Here is a 21443-nt window from a genome sequence, read left to right as displayed (position 1 = left end):
GCTCGCGCACCGCGAGGACGCGGAGCCTTCGGGCTCGAGCGGGACCGGCGCGCACCTGATGGACTTCATCCACTCCTCCTTCTCCTCGGGGCTCGGGGCGGAGATCCGGTACACCACGTGGTTGCCCTCCACCACTCGGCCGTCCGCCTCCGTTTTGCAGGCCTTGATGACCTGGCCTTTGTGGCTCGGGTTGTAAAGCTCGAAACAGTTCTGGCGAGACAGACAGAGGGCCGTCAGCGCGCGAGGGGGGCCGCCGCCGGGCCGAGGCGCCAAGGGCAGGGCCGCTTACCGGTTTGCGCGGGTCTTCCACCTCCCTGATGCTGAGGTTTTCCAGGGGGATGATTCCCCTGGGCTCCTTGTCCTAGGAGAGAAGAGCGCACAGCCAGCCTCGCTCGGGGCGGCGGCGCAGGGGCCGGGGGCACGGAGGGCGGGCGGCCCGCCCGGTACTCACCGTCGTGTACTCGAAGTAGTAGAGGCAGTTGTCAGTCAGGATGAACCAGCGCCGCTTCCAGGTCTTCACCCGCCCTCCTAAAAGCGGAAGGAGCTCGTGAGCCAGGGCCCGGGGCGGGCACACGACCCGAGGCCTACAAATAACCCATTTTCACAAATGCCATCGGGAGCCAGGCCTGGCCTTTAGTTTCCTTCCTGGTGAACCTGTTCGACACTCCGCCCAACGCTCGGCCACGTCCTGGCCAAGCCCTGCGGCCGGGGGCCCTGCAGGCCCCTCTCGGCGGCTGGCGACAGGAGGGCGCGGCGTGCTGCTGGGGGCCCCGCATGCACCCCCACCGTGGCCCCTTGGGCCGCCTAGGTAACAAGTGCATTCCAAACCTGCTTTCGGGAAAAGTTAGTCATGATGAATGGGCTTAATTTCCCCACATGGAAATGACAAGATGAAGTCAGTGCGGCTCCCCGGGGCCTGTCCAGGACGTAATCCCATTACCTCAGGGCTCTGGGTGGCCCTGGGATCCATCAACATCAATTACTCCTCGGTCCAGGGAATTATTAGATTGAATTAATCTCTTAACAAGATATGGGACGCATGTGAAGCGCGCGCGCGCGCACACACACACACACACACACATCATCTATCTGCACCTACTCTCCTTTCACTATGGAAAAGGAAGTCCTTTTTTACCCTTAAATATTTGGCACGAACTGGCTTCAATTTCTAGCCCTTACTTTTGACATGAAGTTTAAAAAACAACACCTGAGAGAAGACAATGCACGTGGTAACAGACTCAAGCAATCCAGGGGCACAAGAAGTGACCCTCCCTGCCTGGTCACTCCCCAAGGTGACAGCCAAGGTCTAGCTCACCACCTCTATCTGGGGGAGTGCCAAGAGGGCTGAGGGACACAGGCATGGAGACAGGACAAGGGGATCACGGGATGGGGGGCGCGGGGCGTGGAAGGACAGGAAAGGACACTTGCCAGCTCCCAGGTCGTCCTGGGGCTGAGGCAAGAGAGCGTCCTGGCCCTGGTGTGGGCAGAAACCCCGGCAGGCAAGACACCACCCGCTGTGCGGGGAGAGTCAGGGCCACTGGCCAGGCCCTCGGGAGACCCCTCTGGGGTCCCTCACCCCCTGCCTCACCAGTCAGACACCTGACCTCCTCCCGACGGCCTCAGGCAGGCTGGCTGCATGGGGCACGCCGGGCACAGTGGAGGAAGCCGCAGCCAAGCGGGGAAGGAAGGGCCAGCTGCTGCTCCCCCCAACCCCCAGCAGACACACCCCCCCGGCGGCGCGGCCCCCCCCCCCCCCTTGGGTCCCTGTCAGGAGGATCTGACCGTGTGCCGCACCCAGGCCCTTCCTTCAGGTCACACCATGCTGGCCTGAGCCCCGACGCTCTCGCCAGCACCTGCCGTCCACTGAGCCTCAACGAACACATTCGTGGGAGACTCCTCCCAGGGGCTCCCTGTGCTGTCCATCTGTCAGGTGCCCCCTCTTCCCTGCGCTCCCGCCACCGGGTCGCTAGGTGGCGGCCTATGTGTTCTGCTCACCCTGAGGCCCTACCGGCGAACCCGTGACCCACCCCCCCTCCCCAGGAGAAGCAGCTTTGCCAGGCAGGCTTCTCAGCATTTTGCCCCTGGGCTCCTACCCTGCTGCTCCTGGGGTTCAGTGGCACATCTTGGGGAGCCCGATCCCTAGTCCAGTTCTCCTGGCCAAGGGGCCTCCCAGCCCCATCCCAGGTACCCGTGCAGCACAGAGAGCAGGCTGGTGTCACACCCCGGGGCTCAGAGATTTGGCTGCAGGGAACAGACGGCCTCTGCTTCTGTGTTTCTGGCTGAGCTTCGGGAGACAGGGACACATACCACACCACGCACGCCTGCAGAAAGGAGCCTGGCTTCCCCAGGCCGTGAACCTCCTCCTAGTTCCATGGCCGTTCCCAGGCACACGCACACGCACACCCTGCAACACACACTCCACGTGACAGTTCAGCTCTGATCCGCGTTCCTGTGTTTTCAACACAACCGCCTCATTCTCAGAACTCGGTGACTATGAGGCACTTCGCTGATCCGTAAGCAACACTACAATGTTCCTACGCTCCCGCAAAACATCCAGGCCTTTCAAAAGTGCCACCTGCCCTAAGACTAAGCTTATGACGGGAAACAATGGAGGTCAGGAGGTGACCTCCGTCCCGATTTGCGTGGGTGCACGGAGCACACATTTCCTAGCTCGTGCTGTAGGCCTGTGGCCAAGCGCCTCCGGGTCCGGGCCTAGGTCTGCCCTGTGCTGGGTGGGGGCCCAGAGCCGAGCGCAGCAAGAGCACCCTGGCCAAACCAACCATCTTCAGCATCGGCTTCCAGATTGACTGCTTTCTTGGCCCTCAGAGCCCAACACCAGCCACTGTCCCTGGTGGCCAGGCCAGCGTCAGAACTGCTGGGAGGCAGCCCACGGGCGGGACTGTGTGTAGGCCCCAGCGGCTCCGGGGACACCAGTCCCCTGCGAAGTCCACTGTCTGGCTGCAGCTCTGCCAAGAGAGGGGCCATCCGGGACAGGGAGGCAGCAGCGGGCTTGCTGTGCGTCTGGGGAGGGGGCGCCCGGGCAGTCTCTCGGCTGGCCGGCGGGTGACCAATCACCACTAGCTTAGTGACTGCGGGACCACCCCCTCTCACGCATGCGCACACGGCGGTGGAGCGCGGAAGGAGCCCGCTGCCCGGGGCCCCTCGGCACCCACTCACCACCCAGCTGGCTCTGTCCCCCAAGGGTGCTCTGGACGCGGGTTCTGTGGCCCGATTAGATGAGTAGCCAGGACACAGGCTGGGGTGCAAGCCCTGGTGTGCCTTTATGCCTGTCGTTTTGTTCTGTCTTTAGAAGCAGGTCCGTCTCCCACGGGTGCTGAGGCCACACCAGCTGCCGGGCGGGCTTGTGCCGTCACTGCCCTTCGAGGGGCGTTCCCTGGCAACGCAGGGCCGGGAGGGGCCCGGGTGCTGCTGCGGCGGGGGTTTTGGACACGTCCCTGCTCTGGCCTCCCCTGGGGGCCCCAGAACTGATATGACCAGAGAGTCAGCTGCATCTCAAAGGGGGCTCAGGCCTTCAGGTCCACGGCTATGGCTCTGGGTTTCTAGGCCAAGGTCCAGAACTCTCCCAAACCTCAGCGCAGCCAGAGAAAAGTCCGAGCAAGACCCCAAATCCGAACGGCGGAGCCATGGCCTTCACAGGCCTTCACGCCTCTTTACCCTCCCCTTGATTAAAACCACAAAATCGCCGGACTTCTCTCAAGCCTGGTATCCCACAATGTGCTCTCAGAGTGGCCAGATGACGTACAGTTGTGACGTGTCACAGAAAGGCCAAGATCCCACCCCACCCCGCCCAGTGTAAAAAGAAAACAAAAAAACCCTCCTACCAATTTCTAAAACTGCCCAGAGAATATCAACGCTATTCTATTTCTGTGTCAATGGTTAGGAATCCTTTTGACCATCCCCAGGCCCTGTCCAGGGGTGGTGCAGACATGCGCTGTTTGGTTAGTATGAGAGGCACCCGGTGAGGCACGAAATTGGAGATGACCAGCAGGCTCGTGGCCGCCCGGGCCCTAAAGACACAGAGGGGCAAGCTCGTTCCCACGTGGCATTCCCCATGCGCTCCCGGGCGCAGAAAGGCTGGCATTCCGGCCACCCCAGGGCTGTGGGTGTCACATTCACTGCACCCTGCATGACGCTAACCCCAGCAAGTCCAAAGCCACATGGGTCAGATGAATGGCAGCCACAAATCAAAGCTTCACACAGACCAACGGGGGAGAGAGAACGAGAGAGGAGTGAGCAGCCAGGGGAGGGCAGGAAGCCACTGGGTACGTACCTCCTAACGCAGAACAAGCAGGGACAGCCCGTCACAGAACAGAAAGGTGGGAGCCACAGGCAGAAGGAAAACAAGAAGGCACATTTAAACCACGCATCAAAAATCAGCCACACCAAACCAAGAGAGAGGCACGCAGGTTGTCGCAGGAAATGCACCTGCATCTGGTGCAGAAAACTGCCTTGGGTGTATCTGGATGCTAACTGAGCAGTTTTCTGGGACGCTCGTGCAGCCCGGGCGTTACTCTCCGCCGTGGACACGGACAGGATGGCCTCGTGCGGACAGGGCGGGGCTCAAAGCGGCAGCCATCGAGTCTGGGGCGAGCGGCCGGCCGCCGCGGGCGGACTTGGCCCATCGGCCTTCGCCTTTAACGTTTCTGCCTTTGGTCGGGGGCCTTGGCTGCCGAGGGCTGGGGGGCTCCGAGCGCGGGTCCCGCCCGCCGGCCGCCACTCACCCAGCTTCAGGAGCCAGCCCTCGCGGTCGGGGTTGAAGAACGTGTGCGTCAGGTCGTTGCCGTCGTCCTCCGGGATCTTAAACGGCTCGTTCTTGATGCTCTCGTACAGGTTCTGTGAGGAACACAAGCCACGGGGAGCTCAGGGACGCAGGCGGGGGAGAAAGGGCCCATCTGCACCATGTCCCAAGGGTGGCAGGCACCGGGCTCGGTGGAGTGAGGGCCAGTGCGGGGCCCAGAAGCAGGGGGGCCCGGGGCGGGGGGGGGGCTCACCCGCAGCAGCTCCTCTGGGAGGTCTCCTCCTTCGTTGATGCCGCGGTTCATGGTGACGAAGCGCTCGGCTGTGGGCTTGTCCCGCACGTTGTGGTTGTGGAGGCTGGTGTTGAGCATGATGATGGCGAAGGACAGCACGTAGCAGGTGTCTGAAAGAGGGCAGAGGGCGCAGGGGCGCTCAGCCGTCCGCCAGGCCAGCGGGGCCTGGGCAGAGGGCTCTGGTGGGGCGCTGGGACCCGGGCCTCACCGACCTGTGGACTGGAAGACGCCCGGGTTGCACAGGCAGTAGCGGGACGCGAACGCCTCCATCATGCGGTCGATTTTCTGAGCCTCACCCGGAAGTCGGAAGCTCCACAGGAACTGCCTGCGGAGAAATGGACAGGAGGGGACGATGGCGTTTCCACGGTAAAGGCTGCTGGGTGCGGGGACACAGGACAGCAGGGCGGCCGGCAGAGGGACCTGGGGCGCTGGGGGCAGCCCGGCACCACTCACTACAGGGCCGGCTGGCGACCCCACCCGGAAGCCCCGGCTCTAGGCCTGCGACTGACCAGCTGGAGCCAGACCCGACGGAGCCTGTGTGGCCCTGGCTCAGTGCACAGCCATCGGAGCCCCAGCGGGGGGCACCGGAGAAGGAAACAGATGCTGTCGGTGCTGCAGAAGAGCGGAGTGTACGGGATGGTGCCTCAAGGGCACAACCAGAGGGATGGCCGGGCACGTCCACGGCAGCGGCCAGCGTGGCTCAGGGCCACGCAGGAGTGTCTGAGGGCCATCCTCCCCCACTCAGCCTGATACGCAGTGACACCTGGCTTTACCGGGACAAGACAGGGACCAGGGGGCCGCCTCTGATGGCTGAGCATCCACAGGTTTGCTGTCACACCTGGGGGGTGGGGGGCACGCACAGGGAAGGCACCCACGAGGCTGCTGATTTAGACCAAATGCAGCAAGAAGCGGGCCTGTACCCAGGTGGCACAGAGACTGAGCCGCAGAGCTTTCTGGGAAGAAAGTGCACACCTGACTGTCAAATACCAGGGGAGAGCACAGAAGAGCAAAGGGGCTGGGGCCAGAGTGTACACCGGCGGTCCCACCAGGGCAGGCACCGGCTGGGTCCGAGAGTGCCTGTCGCGGGCCTCTGTGCTGTGAGCACCCGGCCTCTGGCTGCAGCTGCCCCCCACCTTCTCGAGAACAGCCGATGCTCCAACACTTACCTTAAGGCTTGGACGAGGTTCAGATCAGCAAACTCATGGAGCTCGACAAACGCTTGAAGAACTTTAATGTTGAAATCGTCCCTGGGAAAGAAAGCAAATGCGGTCCGAGGCCACTGCACAGGATTTCAATCCTTTCAAAAGGAAGACATTTCCTACAGCAAATGTTTGTGGTTTTTCATGCCGCATAACTCAAAGTCAGGATCGGCGTGACCGCACGTCTGGTCTCAGGCTTCGGGCAGAGGGGACTCGACAGGACATTAGTTTACATCACAGTCAGTGCGGCCAGGGTAGGGAGGCCGTCGGGACACCCCAGGCGGCTGCCACAGCCATGCCCAGGCCCTGCGGCAGCACAGGGCCCAAAGGGCAAGATGCACGTGGTCTCCTGAGTTTCCTGAGCAGTGGCCTCCGACAGCGTCCATGCTTCACAGGTGGGCTGAGGGGGCCCAGTACCGGGTCCGAAGCTGGGTCAGTTTGGAAGAGCTTTTAAAACCAAACTAAGCCTGAGAATAAAGGGCCTGAACTTTTACATAAACGTGAAAGAGGCCAACAACGTGCTTCGCCGGACTGGGATTTCACTCCACACTGCTTCCCCAGGTTATGGTCACAAGGGACAGTAAGGACACCTCAGGCAGAGAAACGCTGTAGCTGCCGCAGGGCGGTGTGGCCTCGGCAAGGCCACAGCCACAAGTCAGGGGTCCGCCTTCCCCTCGGGGATGCCAGGCCAGTGCGCCATCAGTCAACCACAAGGAATGGCTGTGGCTCAGCGCCACCAGCAAAGGGAACCCCGGCAGCCACCCGCAGGGCTGCGCGCGGCACAGGCTCAGAGCACTTTACCCTCCTTTCCCTGACCTCAGCGGCCGCCCGGGGGGAAGCCGCTGAGGCCCTGGGGTCCCGCGCACACGGGGCACTGATGGAGCGCCCCAGGAAGCAGCGGGCTCACGGCCCCATGAGCACCAGTGACAAAGCCCAGGGAGCAGGCCCAACACCACAGGGGTTGGCCAATGGCCTGATGAGATGGCACCAGGGTGCCAGAAAGGGCACGGTCCCGGTGGGAGCACCCCAGGAATGGCAGCAGGCAGCCAGGTTAGAGCCACAAGGGTCTGCGTTAAAGGCAAACCCCCACCCACTGTCCCAACACCTGCCTCCTGGCAAGAGGACAGCCGGGGTTATCACACGCCCCCAGGGAAGGAGCTGGGAGCCTCCAGACCCGAGGGCAAGGGCGGGACCAGAGAGGGCAATCAAGCCCTACTCCAGCTGCCTATTTGTCCTCCCTCGAGGGGCGCCCCCGAGGCTCAGTCCTGGGTCTACTCTTCAGCTCCAGCCACACTCCCCATGGATTTAAACACCACCTCTGAGCCAGCCACGCTGGGGCTTCTGTCTCCTGCGGGCCCCTTCTCTGAACCTTCCACCTGGATGCCCCCCCCCAGGCCCCCAAGGGGTCAACCGGCCCCAATGACCACGCCCACAGCTGCTGCTGGTCTCTGTTGATGGTAGCTCCACCACCGGAACTTCCCGCCAGCTCGATCTCAAACCCAGCTCAACCTCAAACCCGGAACCTGAGCACTTCTCACCCCGACCCCACCGCCGACCCCACTCCCCCCAGCCTGGTGGGAGCCACTCCCTGCTGGCCCCACTGCTTCTGCTGTTGCTCACCCACCACTCAACAGTCTATTCCAGAGTGGTCGGCTCGAGTTGTGACTCAGACCATGTCCTTCCCTGTCCCCCCAGGAATGGACAGAGGGCGCCATCGTCACCCTGAGAACCTCTGTCACCCTCCCCCTCCCTCTGTTCCAGCCACACGGCCCCAAACACACTAGGCAAGGCACGCTCCCACCCATGACCCTCTGCCTGTCCTGCTGGCCTCCAACACAACACTTGCCTGCAGAACACCCTCGTCCCCTCTCTGCCCTTGCACAAACATCATGTTGTCAATGACAGGACCCTGACCAGCCTATCACAACCGGCTACTAACACCCCTACCTCAGCTCACCCAAAGCCCTTATAAGCGCCTCTACTCCGCCCCATCACCTTCCAACAAAGGACAGAAACGGTTCTCGTATTTAGTATGCTTATCACGTGACGCCTGTGTCTTCTGGCAGACTACAGCTCCCCGAGGGGGCGAATGCTTTTTTTTTTTTTTTTAAACACAACCCATGGGCCTAAAACAGAGCCTGGCACGGACTCAGAACTTCGCGTTTTTTGGAACTCAAATCCTGCAGGCACTCAGTATTTGTAGACTACAGGAAATTGCCAGACTGCACTTCGCACAAGTTCTGCAGTTAATCTCACATGCCTGCCAGAGAGCGGCGGAGAGCTCAGACTCAGGCCCTCATGGAAGCTGAGATTCGAGGAGGTGCCACAATCCCGGGGTCTCTCATCGGGTTTTGTGGTCTGGCTTTGTTTTTGTCCTTTTTAGCAGCTCCATTCAAACCTAATTCCCACTCCATACAACTGTCCAATTTCTAGGGTACCATTCGATGGTTTCAAGTGTATCTGTGCAACCATCACCACAATCCATTCCTGAATACTTTTAACACCCCAAAAAGAAACCCCAGCCCCTTCTCCTCGCCCTCTGCCAGCCCCAGGCAACCACTGGTCTGCTCTTTGTCTGCGCGAATTCACCTCTTCTGAGCGCTCCATATAAACGGAGGAACACAATACGTGGTCTTCGTGACTGGCTTCTTTTACGATCTCAGTGTGTTCGTCCAGATTGCGGCCCGTATCAGGCCTCTGCTTCTCCTCGCTGCCACGTAATACCCCACTGTATGGACATACCACCTCGTGTTCGTCCGTCAGCTGAGGGATATCTGAGTTGATGGATCTGAACGGTTTCCACTCTTTGGCTATCAAGAATTAGGTGGCTATGAACATTTGTGCACAAGCATTTGTGCACACATAGGTTTTTATTTCTCTTGGGTATAAACCCGGGTCACACGGCGACTTTAGTATTTTCAGGAAGTGCCACAGCCGCTTTTTATCCAACTGGCAGCGTATGACTGATTTCTCCACATCCTTGGCAACATTTTTTTTTTTTTTTAACGTATGTTCATTTTTGAGAGAGGGGCACAGCGCAAACAGGGGAGTGGCAGAGAGAAAGAGGGAGACACAGAATCTTAACGGTCTTTTAAAATTATTATTATAGACACCCCAGTAGATGTCAAGTAGTATCCCACTGTGGTTTTGATCTGCAGCTCCCTGACAGCTAATGATGTTGACCATCCCATCGTGTGCTTATTAGCCATTCTCCTTATGACCTTATCATAAACTGATTTATGGATCCTCTTGGGAGAAACATCTATTCAGAGACTTTGCTCATTTTATAATTGTCTTTTTATTATTGAGTGGTTAAGACTTCTTCATATATTCTGGATAGAAGTCTTTATCGGATTTATACATGATTTATAAAAAAATTTCTCCCATTCTGTGGGCTGCCTCTTCACATTCTTGATGAGGTCCTATGAAGCACAAGAGTTTTCAAGTTTGATGATATCCATTTTATCTATATTTTTCTTTTGCTGTTTATGTTTTTGGAGTCACATCTAAGAAACTCTTGCCTAATCCAAAGTCACAAAAATTTACCCCTATGTTTTCCTCTAAGCGTTCTATAGTTTTCCTTCTTATGTGTAGGTCTTTGATCCATTTTAATTTTTGCGTACGGTGAGTGGTCCAGTAATATTCTTCCGCACGTGGACATCCAGCTGTATCAGACCATTGGTTGAAAAGACTATTGTTAGGATGCCTAGGTGGCTCAGTCATTTAAGCGCCCAACTTCGGCTCAGGTCATAATCTCGCAGTTTGTGGGTTCGAGCCCCACGTAGGGCTCTGTGCTGACAGCTCAGAGCCTGGAAACTGCTTTGGATTCTGTGTCTCCCCCTCTCTCCATCCCTCCCACCCTCCCTCCCTCCCTCTCTAAAAACAAACATTAAAAAAAAAAAGCCATTCTTTCCCCCGCTGAACCATCTTGACATCTTTACTGAAAATCCTTTAGACAGTAAATGTGAGGGTTTATTTCTAGGTTCTCAATTCTATTCCATGACCTATAAGTCTATCTTTATGCCAGTACCACCCCATCTTGATTACTGTAGCTTCAGTCTGTCAAAAAATGTGAGTTCTGCAACTTTGTTCTTCTTTTTCATGATTGTGGCTACTTTCGTTCCCATGAATGTCTACGTTAATTTTGGGATGAGTTTGTCAACTTCTACAAAGAAATTAGCTGGGTTTTTATAGGGAATGAGTTAAATCTATAGATCAATGTAGGTGGTATTGTCCTCTTTGCAATACTAAGTCTTCCTATCCATGAACATGGGATATCTTTCTTTCCATCTATGCAGGCCTTTTCATTTTTTTTTCAATGTTTTGTAGTTCACAGTAAAAATTTTGTACTATGTTAAATTTATTCCTAAGTGTTTTATTCTTTTTAATATTATTACAAAATGGAGCTGTTTTCTTAATGTCTCTTCCAAATTTGTTCATTGCTACCATTTACAACTACAATTGAATTTGACATACTGGTCTTGTAACCTGCAGCCGTACTGAACTTGTTAGTTCTAGTGTTTTTAGTGATTCCTCAGGATTTTCTACACAGTGATTATGTCCTCTGCAAGCAAAGTTTTATTTCTTACTTTCCAAACTAGATGCTTTTTAATTTCTTTTTCCTGCCTAACTAGAACTGACAGTACCATGTTGAAGAGAAGTGGTGAGAGCAGTCAACCTTATCTTGTTCTTGCTCTAAGTAGAAAGCATGACGTGAACTTGGGGGTGTCACAGGTGCCCAACATCATGTCGAGGAAGTTCCTTTCTTCTCCTGGTTTGTTGACTGCTTTTGTCACGAGTCAGTGAATGCGGTCATATGCCTCTCCAGCATCTACTGGTATGATCATGTGGGTTTTGCACTTTATTGTACTGATACAGTATATTACTTTGACTTTTGTATGCTGCACTAACCTTGCATTCATGGGGATGAAAGTACAGATATATGGTCATTTTTATATATTGCTGGATTTGATTAACTAATATTTACTTGAGGGTTTTTGCCCTAACAGTCATAGGAGACACTGCTATCTAGGTTGTAGATACTCCTCTGTAGGAGAGACAGAGAGAAACAGCACAAGTAAGGTAGGGGCAGAGAGAGAGGGAGACACAGAATCCAAAGCAGGCTCCAGGCTCTGAGATGTCAGCACAGAGCCTGACACAGGGCTCGAACCCACAAACCGTGAGATCATGACCTGAGCCAAAGTCGGATGCTTAACCAATGGAGCCAGCCAGATGCCCCCGTAGGTTTTTTTAAACTGTGGCCTCACAGAATGAGTTGGGAAGTGTTCTGCTTTCCGCCTTTGATCGTTTCAAAAAGCTAGAAACAGAAACCACCCTGGTTGAGCAACCAGTGGGCTTTTATTTAAAAATGCTCATTTGGTCCTTGACCAGAACCTGCTTTTGCATATTTGGGGGCTGTGCTGCCTTAGACTTCTGCCCTCTGCTCTGCTAAGCAGATCAAAGAGACCTTTAAGTGGAGAAGGCTGGGAACGTAGATCTGACCAGCTGCTCACCATTTAAAAAATTAACTAACTTCCTGGGGCGCCTGGGTGGCGCAGTCGGTTAAGCGTCCGACTTCAGCCAGGTCACGATCTCGCGGTCCGTGAGTTCGAGCCCCGCGTCGGGCTCTGGGCTGATGGCTCAGAGCCTGGAGCCTGTTTCCAATTCTGTGTCTCCCTCTCTCTCTGCTCCTCCCCCGTTCATGCTCTGTCTCTCTCTGTCCCAAAAATAAATAAACGTTGAAAAAAAAAAATTTTTATAAAAAAAAAAAAAAAATTAACGAACTTCCTACCTTCATTCATACCCGCAAGGAACAGGGGTAGGAAAACCACCAGGAAATCTGGTGCATTTCTGGACCAAACACGAAAAGAAGACGAAGATGCCTTCTGAGGTTCGGAGAAGAGGCAGCGCCGTCTTCAGTTCTGCTGTGGCTCCCTGAGCGAAGTTCCAGAGAGCACAGACCCTCACCTGGCTCCCGAACAGGCACCCCTCTCCCCTCTCAGGGCAGAGGAGAGGACGGGATGGGACTGAGCAAACCATTCCTGGGGAGCAGCACGTGTGCCCCCAGGCCCACAGGCAACTGAGACAGACCCTGATGTGGAGGGTGGACCCAGTTCAGGCTGCTCCTTCTCCTTCAACTTACCTCTCACCCAGATAGTCCCCGATCACGGTCTTATTTAGGCCTTCTCCTTTATACAGGAACTGGGCCACGTCCTCTGGGGAGCTCTGCAGCAGGTCATTCTCTATTAGAAACTGAATTCCCTGAAGAACATAAGGAAGGAAGCTCTCGTTAGGAGGGTCGCCCAGACTCCTTTGCAAAGACAGAGAGACATCTAGAGTGATGATCTCACCGGCTGGGCCAGGCAAAAATAACAGCACGCTCGGATTCTCACTCACACCCCATAGGACATTGTGTCCACCAGAGAAAAGCAAGTTCATTCCTCCTGGAAACTTAACAGGCTAAAAGGCAAATAAACAGGTTGCTGGACAAACCATTACAAGGAAGTTCTTAGAGATTTTAAAGGCAGAGGTAATAACAGCACTGAATTTCCCAAGCTCAGAAGAACAAATCTGCCGTGTGTGCACAAGAGGAACGCGTTGTACGTGGTCAGCCAAGCCAGGCCCTCCAAAGCTCCCCTTTTTCCTTGCCTTTCCTCACTAAATAATCACTTTCCCAGCCTCCCTTGTAACTAGAAGTGACCTTGTGACCTTGTAACTAGAACTGACAGATCTGGTCAGAAAGCAGTCTGCAGGGAGGACCTGGGGGAGGTGGTGCCTTCTTGATAAAAAGGGGCTCACAAGCAGACACCGCTCCTTCTTCCTCCTTCCTGCTGCGAATGCAGATGTGATGGCCGGAACCGTCACGGCCACCGGACGAAGGGAAAGGCCCGGACCAACACAGGGCCTGGGTCCTGACACTTGGGAGCCACTTGTCACACTGCAGCCACCTCTGCTGTGTGAGCAAACAGTGCGCTGTGCAAGCTGTGTTTACAAGACTTTCTGTCGGCTGTGGCTGAATGTGTTCACTGATCCCTGGGCCACCGAGTCTAAGCCACTGAAAATTCATGCCCGCTTGAAGGCCTTAAAGGGCACAGGTGACGACGTCTAAGTGAAAGACTGCAGAGGGGCTGCTCTGCCCAAATTAGCCTTGCTCATCCCGGAGAAGTCCTGATAAGACTGAATTAGTTGTGCTCATCCTGGAAAAGTTCTGATAATACTGAAATTTTACCTCGGACACAGCTTCTGAGCTGATTTCGAGATCCATGCCGGCAAAGCTCTTAAGGGAATTCTCTCATCTCTGTGCTACAGATTCGGAGGTGATTTTCCAGATGAAACTCTCAGTGCCTGGGACCTGGGCTCCCTCACACCACATGGTCCGTGCTGAGCTGTCAGCACGGAGTCAGACACGGGGCTCGAAACCACAAATGCCAAGATCATGACCTGAGTCGAAGTCTGGTGCTTAACCAACTGGGCCACCTAGACGCCCCACCACATGGTCCATCTGAAGTCTTAGTTTTTCAAACACGTGAATGTCCATAGCAGCCTTATTTAGAATTCCCCAAAACTGGCAACAACCCAACATCCAATCAGTGAGGAGAGAGAAACCTATTCTGGTAGATTCCATATGATGGAACACTACACAGCAGTGAGACAGAACAAACGCACTACATGGAACAATCTGACAGGCGTGATCCGGAGTAGAAGGACGACACAGAGAGGACCTTAATGCCATTTACATCAAGTTCAAGACAAGCAACCCTGCTCTGTGGGGACAGAGTGGAATTCACTCACCAAGAGGAGACACAGACAGACACTCCTAATGCCCCCCAACCACATCTTGCTCTGGGTCACACGAGAATTTTAATTTGTAAGAATTCGTCAAGCTGTGCACTCAAAATTTGCGCACCATATGCTGTTCTTCAGAAAATAAAAAAGTTTACCAAAAACTCAGTGTGTCTGACTATCCTAAATTAACTCTCATCTATTTCTGGTGGGAGCTGAAGCGAGCACAGACCCCCTGGGTACCGTCTCCTGAGCAAGAAGACATGCACATACCGTAACAAAGCATTCCAGTCCCAAGTGTGCACCTGTCCTACCAGGTCCCCAGAAAACAAGCTATGGGACGAAAGTGATGACGCTGGTATCTCATCGCCCCAAGTGCCATCTGAACCCAGCACCCAGGGTGAGGCAGGTGCGGCAGCGTGGTGGATGGGAGGGGAGCTCTGGGCGGCAGGGTAGAGGTTTACTGTCTGACCGAACGTCCTTGGCAAAGAGGTCAGAGGCCACAGCTGCCCTGGTCTGCCTCTCTGGACTCCATGTCCCAAGGACTCACAGACTGGCTGTGGGTGCAACTGGTAGATCCCACACCCCCCCCAAACTGCAAGAACAGGGGCAGAGAGCATCCAAAGGAGCCCAAGATCCTGGGACCAAGGGACTGGCACAAACAGATGCGCCCTGGGGTATGCCTGGCTGGCATCTGGAGCGACATCCCTGGCCTAGTGTTTCATGACCACTGTGGCTGTGACGGTGGCCAGGGTGGTGGCCCGCGGTTCTGAAACCGCAAGCTGCAGGCTGTTTTGCAGCCAGTTCCCCGTGGCCACCTCCCTTCTGCCCGTGCTACTGTGCCTCACAACCTTGGTGGGACCATGGCTCTGAGAGGGTCCTGTATCCGTCCAGCCCTGCACTCTCTTCAGCCTCCCAGCAGCCCCCAGAGTCCATAGGCCCAGCAATTTCTGCAGTCGCGAGGTCCCGGGCACTCCATCCGTCTATGCTGCTGGGCCTGGTGATAAGCTCTCCAGAGCTGCTCATGACCTGCCCTACAATTCCAGCACTAGGAAGGTCCTCAGGGAGGAGCCTCAAAAACTGGGATCTGAGAAGAGCAAGTAGGTTCGGAACAAGGTAATCCTGTCTGCACTTCAAGGGTACAGAAGGCGCCAGAGGAGCCCCAAGTCAAGCTCCAGCTCCCTCTGCAAGAGGCACCGGAAAACACGGAGACAATGGGGGCAAGCCCAGGCCAGCGACTAGTAAGAGAAAATGGAGCAAAAGCTCGAGTCAAAGAGAGCATTTATTCAGGAGAAACCAGACCCAGAGGCAGAGGAGGAAGACACAGAAGCCGTCCTCGTACAAGGCAGGGGAGGCATCACCATCCATGTGACGTGGACGCTGAGACTACAACGATGGGTCCACAAGCCGGGGGACCACCGAGGACCACTGGCAGCCGCCACAGGCTGGGAGGAAGGCACAGAGCAGACCCTCCATCAGAGCTTCTGAAAGGAACTGACCTGCCCACACCCGGACCTCACACTTCTAGCCTCTGGGACTGTGAGACACCGCATTTCTATTGTTTTAAGCCACCAAGTCTGTGGCCATTTATTCTAGCAGCCAGGACCCGAATACAGTAGGCCAATACTAATAAATGTCCTAGTATTATTAGATAATATGAATGTTTCAAAATACTATTTAGAAAATCAAACAGTAGAATCTACTGAAGGCGGGGGGGGGGGGGACCATTCAACCCATTACACCTACCCCATCTCTCCCTATTTCCTTATTTTCAACCTGGGCACTTTCTGCTCTCAATGTGTGTCTCAATCAGAACATGCCTGGACTTTATTGTTGTTTTCCTTTTAACCTAATGTGAAGGTGCTTGTAAGAGGTCACGGGGCCAAATCAAACTTCTGGGGCTTATGGATTTGATACACTCGTTCCTGAGCCTTCACTTATGCTTTTCAGCCTTCTGTTGAATTCAAGTTTTCTGTATTCAAATTTTCCGAATAAGTCAGAAATCCTACCTTATCCCTGTTTTTGGCGGTTCCTCTTAAAATTTTACTTTAAAGTTATTTTTTTTTTCAACATTTATTTATTTTTGGGGACAGAGAGAGACAGAGCATGAACGGGGGAGGGGCAGAGAGAGGGAGACACAGAATCGGAAACAGGCTCCAGGCTCTGAGCCATCAGCCCAGAGCCCGACGCGGGGCTCGAACTCCCGGACCGCGAGATCGTGACCTGGCTGAAGTCGGACGCTTAACCGACTGCGCCACCCAGGCGCCCCTTAAAATTTTACTTTAAACTCATATTCAGCTGTGAACATCTAGAACACCTTGGCCAGCGTTTACTTCCCTCCTTCCCTTCTCCCTTGCTACGTATATACAGTTGACCCTCGAACAATGCAGGGGTTAGGGGCTCCAACACTCCACAGAGTCAAAAGTCTGCATAAATCTTTTTTAAAAAAGATTTTTAGGGGCACCTGGGTGGCTCAGTCGGTTAAGCTGCTGACTTCGGCTCAGGTCATGATCTCACAGTTCATGGGTTCGAGCCCTGTGTCGGACTCTGTGCTGACAGCTCGGAGCCTGGAGCCTGCTTCCAATTCTGTGTGTGTGTCTCTCTCTCTCTGCCCTTCCCCTGCTCATGATCTCTCTCTCTCCCTCTCTCTCAAAAAGTTAAATAAACATTTAAAAAAATTAAAAAGATTTTTTTAAACATTTATTTTTGAGAGAGAGAGACAGAGAGTGAGCTGGGGAAGGGCAGAGAGAGAGAGGGAGACACAGAATCGGAAGCAGGCTCTAGGCTCTGAGCTGTCAGCACAGAACCCGACGCACAGCTCAAACTCACGAGCCGTGAGATCATGACCTGAACCGAAGGTGGATGCTTAACTGAGCCGCCCAGGCGCCCCTGCAAGTAACTTTTAAATTAAAAAAAAAATTGTACTGCTTATTTTTTTGAGAGAGAGAAAAAATGTGCATGGGGGAGGGGCAAAGAGAGAGGGAGACAGAGAACCCGATGTAGGCTCCACACTGTCCGTGCAAAGCCCAACACGGGGCTCAAACCCATGAACCGTGAGATCATGACCTGAGCTGAAGTCGGATACTCAACTGACTGAATGAACCAGGAGGCCCGTAACTTTGGACTCCCCGAAAACCCAACTACTAAAAGCCTACTGTTGACCAGAAACCTTACCGATAACATAAGCAGTCAATTAACCCATTTTATACCTTATATACATTATGTACTATATTCCTACAATAGTATCACAAGGTTACGATATCATAACAACAGTCTTAGCATAGTTAGCTGGAGAAAAGAAAATGTCACTGAGAAATTCATGGGGAGAAAATACATTCACAGGGCTGAACTGTACGTACTGAAAACAAAAATCCAGGTGTTAACTGGACCCTTGCACTCAAACCCGTGCTGTTCAAGGGTGAACCGTATGGAGATAATCTAGGCCTTTGGTTTGAAAATACTCCTTCACCAATCTCTCACTTAGACTTAACTGAACGTTTGCTGGCTTCTCTGCGTCTGTTCCGCTTGGTCCTGCAGCTGCTCTTGGATTCGTGGTTTTTTCCAGGTGCACTGCTCCCAGAAGGTCCTTGCGGTTACTTTCATGAGTTCTTGCGTATCTGAAGTGTCCTCACTGGTCTCCTCATGGGCAACAGTCTTGATACACAGAATTCTAGGTTTTAAGTCCCGCCTCCTCCCTGCTGTCTTTTATCCTGTGTTGCTGTTGTGATTCCTTTCTTCTTAATCTGGTCTTTCGTCCCTGGAAAGCCAGTGATTTTCTCTTTATCCACAAGTTTCCTGGCATTTTACTTGACATTTCTATGTACAAGTTTTTTAAACCTTTATCCTGCTTGGCCTACAGTGAGCCCTTTAAATTTGAGGGTTTTATCTTAATCTAGTTCAGAAATATTCCAGTATTTCTTTGAAATACATCCTCCACTCTGGCTTCTGTTCTCTCCTCCTGGGACTTCTGCTCGATGAAAGCGGGGCTGCCCGACATGCTCCCCAATCTTGCGGACCTGCCCAGAGCTCCGGAGAGAACCACGTAGCGCCACGGCCCAGCCTGCCCGTGGCCCCATCCCTGCTCCGTGCCACAGGTTTCTAAGGGTGTCATTCTTCACTCAACAGTCAGCTGAGGGTCCGACTTTGGCTCAGGTCACGATCTCATGGTTCGGGGGTTTGAGCCCCATGTCAGGCTTTGCGGAGATGGCGGAGATCTTTTCCACAACTCCGTTTTTGCACTGAGGACAAGCAACACGCTATCATCTCTGATGCGATGTATAATACACAAAACTGCTCTACTTTTAACATTCTATGTTGGTTCTGTTCCTGGAGTTTCACGTCTCTCTCACGAGGTCAAGCAGCTTGTACATTTGGTGATTCCTGGTTGCGCGTTCACCTTTGTACCGAAGGTTCTCCGGTGGCCAAACCAAACGCCATTGGTTTCCGGAGTGGGTGACGGGCCCGGGGGGCTGCTCAGAAACTGGTCTCTGGGAGTGGGGGTTTCTCCTCCTCGGTGAGGCCAGACGAGAAGAGACGCCTGCTCTCCCACCTGGGGGCACATGTCACCGCCTGCCGCAAATGCAGCCAGGGCAAACAGTCTGGATGTCCCCTCTATGGTCCCAGGACCCACCCCTGCCGCCCAAGGGAGCCGAACCCGACACGGCTCTCCCTTCCCAGAGCAATTTTTCCTGAGTATACTTTGGACTCCTGTTCATCTTTTGTCTTTCTGGGTTCCCTCAACTTCTAGTCCACTAGGTGAACTCGTGCTTGTTATAGATTTATACGTTATATTTTTAAAGGCATCTCTAGGAAACTGCGAATAAAAGAGAGAGGCTGGCGAATGTCTCCAGCTTCCTTGACTGAATCAACTTCTCCTCTTACCGAATGTGTGTGTGTGTCCCAAAAATTCCAATCTTGAAGCTTTAACCGCCCCCCCCCCCCCAGTGATGGTGTCACGAAGTGGGGCCTCTGGGAGGCAATTAGAGTTAGATGACGTCATCTGAGCAGGGCTCCGACCTGATGGAACTGGTGCCCTTGTAGGAAGAGACACCAGGGAGCTCTCTCCTGCGTTTTCTCCACCATGTGAGGACACAGTGAGGAAGCGGCCGTCTGAAGTCAGGAGAAGAGCTCTCACCAGAACCTGGCCGCGCTGGCATCCTGATCCGATTTCCAACATCCAGACTGTGAAAATGTCTATCGCGTAAGCCACCAGTCTACGGTATTTGGTTATGGCGGCCCAAGCCGACTCAGTGGACTCAGGGAAGTGCTATAATCATCTACCAAACCAGGGAACTTTGATAATTTTTCCCCGCAAAAGACCACATATAGACTAAATTTGCCATCTGCCTTTACTGAGCAACATAATAAGTTGTTGGACAGAACCCATGATGAATATTTTAAAAATCCTTCAGGTGAAGAGTTATGTACACAAAATGAAGCCTGTAGAGCAACTCGCCACAGCCAAAGCAAAGCAGGTGAGCACCCCTCCGTGGACGTGGACAGATCCACACGGCTGACCAGGGCTCTGGGACCTCCCAGCTGGGCTCAGGGCTACCCACAAACCAACCCCAGAGTCCTGCAGGAGCTAAGTGCAGTGGTTATGGGCCTGAGTCTCAAGTGGATTCCTTGCTCAAGACACTAGGCAAGTCTCAGTGGCTCTGTGCCTCACTTTCCCCAACTGTGAAACAGGAATTAAAAATGGAACCTACCCCATAAGGTTAAGTATACTAATTCAGTGCTGTGCTAGACAGTTCCTGACACGTGCCAAGTTCAATCTACGTCTGCCCTTATTACCGTAACTCTGATTCCCGGAACACGTAGAACAAGGACACAGGCAAGAACCTGACAGAACTCCTGCAGAGTGGCAGCAGCACTAAAAAAATAAGCATATTTGGGGCGCCTGGGTGGCTCAGTCGGTTAAGCGTCGGACTTCAGCTCAGGTCATGGTCTCGCAGTCCGTGAGTTCGAGCCCCGCGTCAGGCTCTGTGCTGACAGCTTGGAGCCTGGAGGATCCTTCGGATTCTGTGTCTACCCACCCCCCCTTCTCTACCCTCCTCCACTCGTGCTCTGTCTCTGTCTCAAAAATAAATAAACATTAAATTAATTAATTAAATAAACAAGCGTATTTGCGAGCGCCTGGGTGGCCTGTCAGTTAAGGTCCAACTCTTGATTTCAGCTCAGGTCATGATCTCACGGTTCCTGAGTTCGAGCGCCTCATCAGGCTCCACGCTGACAGTGCAGAGGCTGCTTGGGATTCTTGCTTTCTCAAAATAAACAAACTTAAAAAAATACTAATAAGTGTATTTGTGTGTCCTTTGTGCAGAGGACCTGAATTCATCCATGAACGTATTGGCATGCTATCATGTGCTATAACTTAGAACAAGTGATGTATCGCTCAAGATGTTTCCACTGCTTACCAAATCTGATTAAGTCAACTCTGTAAACCCAACTAACTCCTAAGGGAAAAAACAAAACTGCTTCTAACTCCAAACCTCAAGCATTATCAAATTCACAAAATCATTCCCACTGACAATTTCATTTCACCCTCAGAGACAAGCAACTTTGTGTTGAAGGTTTCATCTTCTTCAGGCGTTTTCCTAGAAAATCCAACTTGAGGAAACACCAGGTAGTGGCTTAAACCAGGAGAGTTCCTCAGTCTCAGGCAGACATCTTCTCTCTCGAAGGTGAATGGAAGGAATCAAGTCCTCTGAGGTAAACGATTGAACACCCACCCCCCTCTCCAGACCCAACACACCAGCTGCAGCCCTGCCCACTGGCTGACCAAGCACCCCCCCACACCCCCACCCCGGGCTTCAGGCTGTACGTCAGCAGGAAGACCCCCACCTCTCAGCCTGGCCCCCGTGAGGCCCACACACGCTGGCCACTCCCAGGAGGCCCGTCCTCACCCTGAGCCTCACGCGCAAAGAAAGGTCTTTGGGCCCAGACACCAGGTCAATGGGCACTTTTGCTTCCCCCCAACTCACTAGCAGCCCCTTCGTGATAAAAATTTAACATCACTCAGTATTTTTATGAGGGTATGACCACCTTTGTCCAGAAGGAGAGAACCATTAAAATGGATGAATCACTCAATCTCTTGCAGGCCAGAAAACCAGAATGTCTGCTTACCTTTTTGGGATCCATGTTGAATTTCTTCCTCCCCATAGCTATCTGCTTGTTCCTCTGGGTAGTTTTGCTACACATTTGAGACAGTTGAGAAATCATCAGCTGACGTTGGTACCAAGTGCAAAAGGGAACACAATCTCCTCTGGTACTTCCGCTGCAGAAAACCACCCAGACGCCCCCAGCCCTCCATCTGCCCACTCCGCCCACCCCCCCCCCCCGGGTCGGCCCCCCCCCCCCCCCCCCGCCCATCGCTGAAGCGGCACACAAGGCTGCCGGACTCTTTTCTACA

The 21443-nt window shown here is 53.8% G+C and overlaps 2 protein-coding genes across 3 annotated transcripts in view; one reads left to right on the top strand and one right to left on the bottom strand.

Annotated features, from left to right (window-relative positions):
* The window catches only part of USP42 (ubiquitin specific peptidase 42), a 76201-nt gene extending 74730 nt beyond the window's left edge, over positions 1–1471 (top strand). Inside the window, exon 19 of the transcript XR_005784816.1 lies at positions 1461–1471. The gene's annotated coding sequence lies outside the window, so the exon portion shown is untranslated. The remainder of the gene's footprint in view (positions 1–1460) is intronic.
* The window catches only part of CYTH3 (cytohesin 3), a 74232-nt gene that overhangs the window by 3056 nt on the left and 49733 nt on the right, over positions 1–21443 (bottom strand). Inside the window, exons 4-12 of one of the 2 annotated variants that reach the window (XM_040455849.1) lie at positions 21158–21224; positions 12393–12511; positions 6218–6298; positions 5264–5376; positions 5013–5161; positions 4743–4854; positions 452–528; positions 290–361; positions 56–210 (exon numbers count right to left, since the gene is read on the bottom strand). In XM_040455849.1, the coding sequence (XP_040311783.1) occupies positions 56–210; positions 290–361; positions 452–528; positions 4743–4854; positions 5013–5161; positions 5264–5376; positions 6218–6298; positions 12393–12511; positions 21158–21224 (945 nt within the window). Of the gene's footprint in view, positions 1–55; positions 211–289; positions 362–451; positions 531–4741; positions 4855–5012; positions 5162–5263; positions 5377–6217; positions 6299–12392; positions 12512–21157; positions 21225–21443 lie in introns of both variants that reach the window. The other variant, XM_040455850.1, reaches the window with a different exon arrangement.

This window comes from Herpailurus yagouaroundi, unplaced genomic scaffold (genome assembly GCF_014898765.1).
Source record: "Herpailurus yagouaroundi ecotype Mexico unplaced genomic scaffold, PumYag 216, whole genome shotgun sequence".
Classification (NCBI taxonomy): Eukaryota; Metazoa; Chordata; class Mammalia; order Carnivora; family Felidae; genus Herpailurus; species Herpailurus yagouaroundi.
Note: the sequence above shows the minus strand (reverse complement) of the source record. Positions and strands in the feature narration are given on the sequence as shown.